This window comes from Notechis scutatus, chromosome 4, assembly GCF_049901735.1.
Source record: "Notechis scutatus isolate UNSWTSFEM ecotype Mainland chromosome 4, rNotScu1.2, whole genome shotgun sequence".
NCBI classification, from domain to species: Eukaryota; Metazoa; Chordata; class Lepidosauria; order Squamata; family Elapidae; genus Notechis; species Notechis scutatus.
Window position 1 is genome coordinate 1,858,781 of NC_142012.1, and position 12,083 is coordinate 1,870,863.

The 12,083-nt window shown below is 43.0% G+C and overlaps 1 protein-coding gene across 1 annotated transcript in view; it reads left to right on the forward strand.

The window, feature by feature from the left end:
* Window positions 1-12,083, forward strand: part of DNAAF9 (dynein axonemal assembly factor 9) — a 119,128-nt gene that overhangs the window by 37,943 nt on the left and 69,102 nt on the right. The window contains exons 8-12 of the mRNA XM_087962569.1: window positions 4,821-4,936; window positions 5,755-5,890; window positions 7,122-7,203; window positions 8,477-8,513; window positions 9,978-10,065. Of these exons, the coding sequence (XP_087818695.1) occupies window positions 4,821-4,936; window positions 5,755-5,890; window positions 7,122-7,203; window positions 8,477-8,513; window positions 9,978-10,065 (459 nt within the window). The remainder of the gene's footprint in view (window positions 1-4,820; window positions 4,937-5,754; window positions 5,891-7,121; window positions 7,204-8,476; window positions 8,514-9,977; window positions 10,066-12,083) is intronic.

Consider the following 12,083-nt stretch of genomic DNA (forward strand, 5'->3'; position numbering starts at 1 on the left):
AGTGTAACATTCGAACAAGCCGATTTAAAAGCGTAACACAAAAAAGCAAAATGACAGTCCTTGACTTAGAAACCATTCATTTTAGTGACCCTTCGAAGTTACAACGGCACTGGAAAAAAAGTGACTTACGACTGTTTTTCACTCTTAGCGACTGTGGTTACACGATCAAAATTCAGGCGCTTGGCCACCGGCTCCTATTTATGGCCCATTGCTTTGCTTGCAGAGTCATGCAATCCCCTCTGATTAGCAAAGCCAACGGGGGAAGCAAGATTCATTTCATCCACCTTGTTAACTCACTTAACAAGTGTGGCAGGAAAGGTCACAAAATGGGGCAAAGTTCACTTCACTGTCTTGCTTTTTGCAATGGAAATTTTGGCTCACGTTTTGGTAAGTGAAAGGCTACCCATACAAAGTGGGTGGGGTTTTTTTTCCCCAAATACTCTGCGCCCCTTTTCGAGTTCAGTGTGTGAGCTGTGCTCAGATCTCCATTCCCTGCCATGTTGTGGCTTCTTTCCATTTCGGTTTTTTGGGCTTGCTGTGGGCTCCCAGGTGTGTTCGTTCCGGATTCCAAGAAGCTTTTCGTTCTAGCTTTTTTAATATGGTGGAGGGTTTTCTTTAGAGAAAATGGGGAGAGTCGAAAACTGGGCCTCTGCTGACATCTAGTGGCCGTTGCCTAAATTTTATTCAGACAACTTTTTTCTTTCAGCCAGTTTGTATAATTTTAAAAATAGACACTTGTGTAGATATTTCAGGTCTGTTAGCAGAACCTCTCCAAAAAGAGGCATATTAAGCGATCGATTGTATAGGCAAGATGGTGGACCTGTCTTAGGGGGCACGCATCTTTTTTCTCAAACCGAAACCAATTAGTTCCTCCTCAACTGAAATCAAATCGGAAGGGATTGCTTTCGGTTGGGCAGGGCGAGGTTGGTGGAACACTGCCCAATCTTTCCCCATTCCTGTACAAGACCTTGGTCAAGGCCGAGCCTTCACGTATCGAGGAGGAGACACTTCGGGGCACTTTGATCTAATGGTTGAGTGATCAGGTTAGAAACTAGGAGATGGGGAGTTCTAGTGTGCTTTATTAGACATGAAAAATGGGCTAGCTGACTTTGGGCCAGTCGCCAGGAGACCGGGAGTTCTAGCCCCACCTCAGATATGAAACCGAGTTGGGTGACTTTGAGCCAGTCACTCTCCTGGAAAAATAGGAGGAGGAAGGAGTATGGCAAGTGTTTCCTGCCTTGAATTATGTCTAAAAATGATAACGCTGGGATATAAATAAGTTATATCAAATTGCCATACTCTTTTCTCTCTCTCTCTCTCTCTCTCTCTCTTCTTTCTCTTCTCTTCTCTTCTCTTCTCTTCTTCTCTTCTCTTCTCTCTCTCTCTCTCCCTCCCTCTCTCTCTCTCTCTCTTTTGATGTCTTACTCCTCCTTCCTGCTTAGGAATCCGTTACCAGCAGCTGCTACTGCCAGAAGGATAGGCTGATGCAATTTATTTAATGTTTTACTCACCGTTGTTGTATTGAACCCCGAGTTGCTTGACTTGAGAGTCTGATAAGAAGCAGGTTGTTATAGTTGTTTTTTAAAAAAACAACCCTTTCGGTGCAAAACCTTTGGAGCAGGTTATCCTTGCTCTTTCCACCTCCATAATTTGCCTCCCATTGAGAACCTGTATATACTGCAGGAGTCAAAAAGAGGGCTGTGAAAATATTTAGACCCCTCACAACGTAAACTGTTTCAACTCCTTCCCTCAAAACGACGCTATAGAGCCCTGCACACCAGAACAACTAGACACAAGAACAGTTTTTCCCCTGAAAGCCATCACTCTGCTAAACAAACAATTCCCTCAACACTGTCCAACTATTTACAAAGTCTTCACTACTATTATATTAATCTTCTCATCACTCCTTATCACCACATCCCCTCCCACTTGTGACTGTATGACTGTAACCTTGTTGCTTGTATCCTAACAATTTATATTGACTGTTTCCTAGTATGATTTGATTGCTTATTTGTACCCTATGTCTATTATTAAGTGTTGTGCCTGATGATTCTTGACTCTTGATGAATGTCTCTTTTCTTTTGTGTACACTGAGAGCATTTGCACCAAGACAAATTCCTCGTGTGTCCAATCACACTTGGCCAATAAAGCTATTCTATTCTATTCTATTCTATTCTATTCTATTCTATTCTATTCTATTCTATTCTATTCTGTATTTCTATTCTATTCTATTCTTATTTCTATTCTATAATCATCTATTTATCTACTATTCTATTCTATTCATTCTGTATTTCTATTCTATTCTGTTCTGTATTTCTATTCTATTCTATTCTATTCTATTCTATTCTATTCTATTCTATTCTATTCTGTATTTCTATTCTATTCTGTTCTGTATTTATATTCTATTCTATTCTATTCTATTCTATTCTATTCTATTCTATTCTGTATTTCTATTCTATTCTAATTCTATTCTATTCTATTCTATTCTATTCTGTATCTCTATTCTATTCTGTTCTGTATTTATATTCTATTCTATTCTATTCTATTCTATTCTATTCTATTCTATTCTGTATTTCTATTCTATTCTGTTCTGTATTTATATTCTATTCTATTCTATTCTATTCTATTCTATTCTATTCTATTCTATTCTATTCTATTCTATTCTGTATTTCTATTCTATTCTGTTCTGTATTTCTATTCTATTCTATTCTATTCTATTCTATTCTATTCTATTCTATTCTATTCTATTCTGTATTTCTATTCTATTCTGTTCTGTATTTCTATTCTATTCTATTCTATTCTATTCTATTCTATTCTATTTCTGTTCTATTTCTGTTCATAAATGCAAGTGTTTGACCTCTTCTCTCACCATCTTTTGAGGGGGGGGGCTTTATGTTGGCTCGTGGAATTAAAGCCTGTTTGTTTCTTCTTCTAGAGATTTGAAACTTTCTACATCAAGGGCAAAAATGCATCAATCTTGACAGCTGAAATTCCTTTTGGATGGAACCCAGAATCGCAAACAGGGAGGGAAGGGCCAAATTTCAGAGGGATAAAAAAAAAACAACTTCCATTTACATATCTGGCTCTAGATAGTCCTTGACTTGCCAGCATTCATTCAGTGATCGTTCGAACTTAACGACGGCACTCATCCCTAGTCAAATGGGGAAGCCAGATTCACTTAACAACCCTATTACTAACTGGACAACTGCAAAAACTCGTTTAAGAACTGCCAAAAAGGTCATAAAATGGGAGGAAAACTCCCTTAACAACTGCCTCATTTAATAATGGAAATTTTTTTTGGGGGAGTGTTTCAATAGAAGCCGTAAGTCGAGGACTGCTGATGCTTTCTTGCCGCGCAGCTCCTCCTTTTACAAAGTGAAGCTTGTTGTGCGTTTCGTCCTTCAGGCTGCTTCCCTGCCAGAGAGTAAACATCCTTTCTCTCCAAGAACAAAAAAGGCATCAATCTGGCTGGCTGAAGGCGATTTGGATGGCACCCAATGGGAGCAGGCAGGAAGGAAGGAGGGAGGCGAAGGAAGGAAGTCATTAAGGACAACAGTAGGGAATAGGAATGGCACTCAGGCTTTAAGGAAGGAGGGAAGGAAGGAAGGAGCCCTGGAGGAAGTGGTTTAAGAGGCAGGCTCTTGCCCCCAACAATCCCTTTATCTCCTGGAAGGACAGAAGGCCGAAGTAACTTTGGAGGAAGGAAGGAACGGACTCCTGGCAGTGGGCAGAATGAGCCTGCAATATGGCATTCTAACCACTGAGCCACCAGGAAGGAGAATGAGAAAGGGAATTAAGAGAGGGAGGGAGGGAGGGAGGGAAGGAAGGAAGGAAGGAAGGAAGGAAGGAAGGAAGGAAGGAAGGAAGGAAGGAAGGAAGGAAGGAAGGAAGGAAGGAAGGAAGGAGACATGGAGGGAAGGAAGGAAGGAAGGAAGGGAAGGAAGGAGGGAAGGAAGGAAGGAGACATGGAGGGAAGGAAGGAGGGAAGGAAGGAAGGAGGCAGGGGAGGGAGGGGAAGGAGAGGAAGGAAGGAGGGAAAGGAAGGAAGGAAGACATGGAGGGAGGGAGGGAGGAGGAGGGAGGAGGGAAGGAAGGAAGGAAGGAAGGGAAGGAAGGAAGGAAGGAAGGAAGGAAGGAAGGAAGGAAGGAAGGAAGGAAGGAAGGAAGGAAGGAAGGAAAAAAATCAATAGCCCTTGGACTTATATACTGCTTCACAGTGCTTTCCAGCCCTCTCTAAGCAGTTTGCAGAGTTGCCCCCCCAACAATCTAGGTCCTCATTTTACCGACCTTAGAAGGATGGAAGGCTGAGTCAAACCTTGAGCCAGGATCGAACTCCTGGCAATGAGCAGAATCAGCCTGCAATACTGCATTCTAAGTACTGTGCCACCATGGCAATCAAATCGATTAGAAGAATGGAATGGAGTGGAGTGGAGTGGAGTGGAGTGGAGTAGAGTAGAGTAGAGTAGAGTAGAATAGAGTAGAATAGAATAGAATAGAAGTAGAAATAGAAATAGAAATAGAATAGAATAGAATATAGAAATAGAATAGCATAGAACGCAGAATAGAATAGAATTAGCTTATATATGCTTCACAAGGCTTCCCAGCCCTCTCTAAGCGGTTTAGAGTCAGCCTCTTGCCCCGCCAACAATCTGGGACTTCCTTTTACCCACCTCAGAGGCAGAGGTGAGATTCAACCGGTGTTGCTACCGGTTTGGTGACTATGTTTTGCTGTTTGCTGCAAGGAGGTAAATTGCTGGGAGGCGGATATTTTTTTCCCCTTGTCTTCCTCCCCAAAAGCTAGGTACGTCTTATGAAAAATATGGCATTTAACCTCCCTGTTTATTTTCATGATAATCAATGTTTTCTCCCCCCCTCTGCAGCCATTCCGAAGTTACTTCAGCCACGGGTTGATTTCAAGCCATATAACAGATAACAGGTATTTTTTTTATTTCCATAACTTCCTTGCCGCCCTAGGTCAATATCAACACACAAATATAATTTCTAGTTTTGTCCTCTAACAACAACAACAACAACAACAACAACAACAATAATAATAATAATAATAATAATAGCTACAACCTCAGAGGTGAAGTTTGCACCTTGAGCCTTTGAAAACCTTTTTCTTCTTCTTCTTCCATCAAATAGCCAAAGGAAAAAGACTGTAAAAATGTAAGATTTATGGCAATCTTCCCACAGCCTGATCGCGTATACTCAACGATAAATTCTGCCTTGCTAGCCGACAGAGTTTCAGAATTGCAATCCAGATATAACCTTGGAAATGGATGGTTATTATTTTGTCTGATTGCAGCTTTCAGGGGGTCTCTGGCAAAGAAAAAAAAAAGGTGGGGTGGTCTTTGTGTCACTTAGCAGCCCATTCTTTTTATGGGAAGGCTTGGAGGGAATTAAACCCAAGGTGAATTTTTCTGTACTTAAATCAGAATTTCTGTTCCTTGAGAAAAACTGCTGAATATGGGCGCTCTAGGTTAAAAATGCGCTTCCTGCCACTCCGAATAATTACCTCACAACGCGGGTAAAATCCTTGACTTACAACAGTTCGTTTAGTGACCGAAGATACAACCTCAGTGGGGGGGAAAAAGGGACTTAAACCGTTTCTCACACTTACAACGCTGTTGCTGCGATGTTGCTCTTTTAAATCGCTTTTTCTTTACCTGTTTTGAACGTGACCCGTTTCTTAGCGCTTTGACTTCCGATAGAAGGAAAGTGTGTCATTTGCTCTTTTTGTTGTGTGATCAGCCCCAGCAGGCAACCGTTTGTACTCTTTGGCACCCACTCATCCAGAGAAAATCTGAATTCGGGCAATTTCAGCTTCCCCTCGGAAGGGCACCTGCTTCGCAACACGGGCCTGGCTGGCAGCCTCGCCAAGCACATGGTAAGCCTCCCGCCTGGAATTTTCAGAAGCTGCCGGTAGAGCACTGTGGTCAAGGCATGGTGCCTTTTGTGGCCTGGGGGATTCTGGGAGTTGAAGTTCACTCACCTCCAAGCTGCCAAGTCATTGGCAATGACTGGAGTCATTCTGGTGTGGAGAATCTATTTGCTGCCTTGTGTTCTTTGTAAAAATAATACATGTGGAAGATTAGATAGATAGATCGATAGATAGATAGATAGATAGATAGATAGATAGATAGATAGATAGATAGATAGGAGATAAGAGATAAGATAGATAATGGATGATAGATAAATAGATAAGATAGATTAGCTACCTGGTAGATAAGATTAGATGGTTGATAGATAGATAAATAGATAGTTGATATAGATGATTGATAGATAATAGATTAGATGGATGATAGATAAATAGATACTGTAGATAAATAGATGATAGATAGAATAAGATAAATGATGTAGATGATAGATGATAGATAGATAGATAGATAGATAGATGATAGACAGAACAAGAGATGATATAGATTAGATAGACGATAGATTAGAGGGATGATGGAGAGAAAATGAGATAGGTAGGTAGGTAGGTAGGTAGGTAGGTAGGTAGGTAGATAGATAGATAGATAGATAGATAGATAGATAGATAGATAGAAAAGAGATAATAGATAAGATAGATAATAGATGGATGATAGATTAGATGATAGATAAAATAAGATATATGATAGATGGATGATCGATAATTAGATTAGCTAGAAGATAGATAAGATTAGATGGATGATCGATAAATAGATAGTTGATATAGATGATTGATAGGTGATAGATTAGATGGATAATAGATAAATAGATAAGATAGATTAGATGATAGATACGATTAGATGGATAATAGATAGATAAATAGATAGATAATTGATATAGATGATTGATAGATGATAGATTAGATGGATGATAGATAAATAGATGATAGATAGATACTGTAGATAGATAGATAAATAGATACAGAATAAGATAAATGATATAGATGATAGATAGATAAAGTAAGATGATATAGATAGATAGATTAGAGGGATGATGGAGAAAGAGACAGGATGATAGATAAGATGGATAAGATAGATTAGCTAGATGATAGATAAGATTAGATGGATGATGGATGGATGGATGGATGGATAGATGGATTGATGTGAAGGCCCTAAATGACCAGTCCATTCTGTGTTTACCGACAATAGGTGGTGCAGTGTGTCTCTCCCAAGGGGCCCCTGGCTTGTTCCAGGACCTACTTCTTCGGTGCCACTCACACTCCTTACCTTGGTAAGTCCAGCCACTAAACCAAGATTTCTCACCTGGCTGATTCCTGAGCATCGCCATACTAGGCAGCCCTTAAAAATGCTCACCTTGTCACGGCACTATTGGGCAAACTGCAAACCAGGAAAGGTGACAGCAGTTCCCCCTTGATTTTTTTGACCCCCACTTCCTTCCCAGATGCCTCTAGAAGCAGCTAATAAACCTCTCCTTGTAGTGCTATATATCCTAAGTACAAAATGCTAAAAGGTAGTCCTTGACTTACAACCTCAATTGAGCCCAATGTTGATGTTGCTAAGCGAGACATTTGTTAGGTGAGCTTTGTCCCATTTTACGACCTTTCTTGCCACTGCCGTTAAGTGAATCCCCACCGTTGTTCAGTTACTAACACAGTCATTAAGTGAATCTGGCTCTCCCATTGGCTTGGCTTGTCAGAAGGTCGCAGAAGGGGATCACATGACCCTGGGATGCTGCCACAGTCATAAGCGTGAAAAGTAGCCGTAAGTCATTTTTTCCAGTGCTGCTGTAATTTTGAATGGTCGCTAAATGAAGTAAGTCAAGGACTCACCTTATATCCTAAGTTCAAAATGCTAAAAGTGCATCGGGAGAATTTCAGTGCATTTCAACGATTATATCTAAAAGTAGCTGGATCCCCCTGCTGCGCTACGAAACTATTCTGATCGGGCTTAGTTTTTGGGGAGGAAAATAAGAGGGGGGGGAATTCTGCCTCTGCCTACCAGCATCCATGGGTATTCATCTGGATAGCGTCCTGTCAGTGTGTGAGAGAGTTGAGGGCTGTTTGGAAACTGAAAGAGTATTTGCTGTGTGAGCAAGAAGGAGACAGCAAGGAGCGTGGGCGTGGCTTAGCTCAACTGTTCTGTACTAAAGCTGCTTGGCGCTCTGAAACTGAACCTGAACCTCCTCTCCTCTGCTTGTGTTTTGCATTTGGAAGAGATTTCTTTCCAGGTGGGGAGTGGGAGTAGAACTCCTTAGCATCAGAGCGTGTTAATAATAATAATAATATAGGAAATACTCTAAATGCTCTGATGGTCATTTGGAAAAATCCTTTCTTAGTGAGCCCCTAGAAGCCAAGAGGAATATACGGGCCAAATTTCAAGTTTGTGGCCTTTATGGTTCTGGAGATTTTGTGATGATGCGTGAGGGGTATTTCGCTTTTATAGAGAGAGATAATCATGCAAAATAACAATTGAAGGGTAGAGGATTTGTTTTGCCACAGCAGAGAGAGAGAGAAATAACTGTGTTTCTCTATTTGTGTAAAAAGGGAATGGCGATGGATTGGAAAAGAAAACGGAAGAAGTGTAAGTTTTAAAAAAATATCCCTTATGATCCCCTCTAAGCATCTCTTGGCTGAGCGGAACAACCTGTAATGCATGCCAGTTGTGGTTGTGCACCGTACACAATTGCAGTTTGAATGCTTTTTTTTATTTCTCACTCAAGAGACTTTGATTTACATCTAAAATCAGGGTTCTTCCAACATAGCTTGTTGATTTGTGTCAACTTCTTCACCTTTTTTTTTTTTTTTTTTTACTAATGGCACCTAGTTACCAAGATTTAGTTTGTGTTCAGGGTCTTTTTTTAATATAGCTTTGACTGAAGAATTTTTAACAAGATCAAAGAATGACAAATGTTAGAAAAGAAATGAAGAACATAAAGAACAGTGAGTAAGAAAGAAGATAGAAATAGGAACAAGGAGGAAGGAAAGGGAAAGAAAGGAGAAAGGGAAAGAAAGGGAAGGGAAGGAAGAAGGGAAGGGAAAGGGCAGGGAAGGGAAGGGAAGAAAAGGGGAAAGGGAAAGAAAGGAGAAAGGGAAGGGGGGGAAGGATAGGGAAAGGAAAGGAGAAGAAAAGAAATAGGGAAGGAAGAAAGGGGAAAGGGAAAGAAAGGGAAAGGGAAGGGAACGATAGGGAAAGGAAAGGAAAAGAAAGGAAACAGGAAGGGAAGAAAAGAGGGAAGGGGAAGAAAAAGAAAGGAGAAAGGAAAGGGGAAGGGAAGGATAGGGAAAGGAAAGGAGAAGAAAAGAAATAGGGAAGGGAAAGAAAGGAGAAAGGGGAAGGGAAGGATAGAGAAAGGAAAGGAGAAGAAAGGAAATAGGGAAGGGAAGGGAAAAAGGGGGGAAGGGAAAGAAAGGAGAAAGGGGAAGGGAGGATAGGGAAAGGAAAGGAAAAGAAAGGAAACAGGGAAGGGAAGAAAAGGGGGAAGGGGAAAGGGAAAGAAAGGAGAAAGGGAAGGGGGAAGGGAAGGATAGGGAAAGGAAAGGAGAAGAAAGGAAATAGGGAAGGGAAGGAAGAAAAGGGAGAAGGGGAAAGGGAAAGAAAGGAGAAAGGGAAGGGGAAAGGGAAGGATAGGGAAAGGAAAGGAGAAGAAAGGAAATAGGGAAGGGAAGAAAAGGGGAAGGGGAAAGGGAAAGAAAGGAGAAAGGGAAAGGAAAGGAAAAGAAAGGAAACAGGGAAGGGAAGGAAAGCTTCCAGACTTTGTGACGTCAGTTATAATTCTATTTATATTGTAACTTTATTTTGCCTCTCTAAAGTTACCTCAAGTTCCTTCTTTCTGCAAACTTTGCCTTTCTAATCTTGAAATCCATCAAGGACACCAATTATTTGTCCTTCCTTCAACGGTCCTTTCTTTAAAAAAAAAAAAAGTGATCGCTGTGTGACTCTGTTCTGTAAAGAAATTTTGGATTGTTTGGAGTTCAAAATCTTAACTAATCTTCATAATTCATCTTGCTTTTTTCTTTTTTCTTTTCTTTTCCCCCCCTTTCCAAGTAAACTCTTATCTCAGATCTATTTTGCTGTGGTGGAGGCCGTCCTGGCTGGCATAGACACCTTCTCAAAAACGTCGCAAGTTGCAAAGGTAGGCGCTTCCCTTCTCACAACGGGGCCCTTGCCGTTAGCATGCAGTGCAAGGGGTCCTCAACTTACAGCCATTCGCTTTAGCGACCCTTTGAAGTTACAATGGCCCTGAAAAAAAGTGACTAAGTTAGGACTGTTTTTCACACACAACCACCACCATTTCGCCCTTCCCATGGTCACGGGATTCAAAATTCAGGTTCTCGGCCATTGGCTCGTAGTTATGACCGTTGCACTGTCCCCTTTTGTTGACCTTCTGGCAAGCATATAGATTCACTTAACAACCGCAGGATTCACTTAGTGACAGCTCTGATTCACTTGAACAGTCGTGGCAAAAAAAAAAAAGATGGGAAAATCAGGCCTGATTCACTTAACGACCGTTTCTAGCTTCATGAAAGAAATCCTGGTCCGAAATGTTGTAAACCGAGGACTAGTTGAATTACACAACCTCCTCATTCTCCCCCCCAGTCTGGTATGCTTGGGTATAAGAAATGATAATTACTTCTAGAGCTAACTTGATTATTCCTCATTCGGCCTTACATTACGTGGCTAACCATGGCCACACATTGGCCTATTCTGGGTGGGCGTGGCCATGGTGGGCGTGGCCTACTGGGATTTCTGGATTGGCCGTTTTTTGCCTTCCCCAGAGTCCGGAGGCTTCCCTCGGGCCTCTGGGAGGACGAACAGGAGACTCCCCTGGGCTCTGGAGCAGCGGTGGGATTCAAAAAAATTTTACGACCGGTTTTGTGGGTATGGCTTGGTGGGCGTGGCAGGGGAAGGTGACTGCAAAATCCCCCTTCCCTCCCCCTCCCCACTGACCTGCTTTCCAGCTCCGTTCTCCTGGGCAGGGCAACCAAAGGAGACCCAGCTGATCAGCTATGGGCGTGGCTTGGTGGGCATGGCATGGCTTGGTGGGTGTGGCTTGGTGGGCAATGTGGCAGGGGAAGGATATACTGCAAAATCCCCCTTCCCTCCCCCTCCCCACTGACCTGCTTTCCGGCTCCTTTCTCCTGTGCAGGGCAACCAAAGGAGACCCAGCCGATCCAGCTGGGACTCAATGGGAGGCAGAGAAGAGATGGGGGTTGGCGGGGCCAGTCAGAGGCGGGATTGGCCGGTTCTCTGAGCCACTCCAAATTTCTGCTACTGGAGAACCAGTTCTGGAGAACTGGTCCGAACCAGCTGAATACCACCTCTTGAGGAGAAGGAGAAGGAGAAGGAGAAGGAGAAGGAGAAGGAAGGAAGGAAGGAAGGAAGGAAGGAAGGAAGGAAGGAAGGAAGGAAGGAAGGAAGGAAGGAAGGAAGAGAATGAGAAGGAAAGAAGACAAGAGAGGAAGGAAGGAAGGAAGGAAGGAGAATGAGAAAGGGAAAGAAGACAAGAGAGGAAGGAAGGAAGGAAGGAAGGAAGGAAGGAAGGAAGGAAGGAAGGAAGGAAGGAAGGAAGGAAGGAAGGAAGGAAGGAAGGAAGGAGAGAGAGGAGGGGTGGGATTCAAATTTTTTACTACCGGTTCTGTGGGCATGGTGTGGCTTGGTGGGTGTGGCTTGGTGGGCGTGGCAGGGGAAGGATATACTGCAAAATCCCCCTTCCCTCCCCACCCCACTAACCTGCTTTCCAGCTCTGTTCTCCTGTGCAGGGCAACCAAAGGAGACCCAGCCGATCAGCTGGGACTCGATGGGAGGCAGAGAAGAGATGGGGTTGGCGGGGCCAGTCAGAGGTGGGATTGGCCGGTTCTCTAGAACCGGTCCGAACCGGCTGAAGACCACCTCTGCTCTGGAGGCCCCCCAGAAGGCCCGTTTCCAGACTTCCGGAACCTTCCAGGAGGCGTTTTCACCTTCCCCAGACCTTCCCCAGAGCGCAGACCCTGCCCTTCCCTGCATGCAGAACGGGCCACAAGGAGACCCCTGGGAGGGGCCGGGAGGGGTACATTTTATGAGTTGACCAGCCAGTCGGTTCAACTACCAGTTCGGGCGAAACCGGATGTAAATTTAACACCTGGTTCGCCCGAACCGTGCCAAACCGGCTGA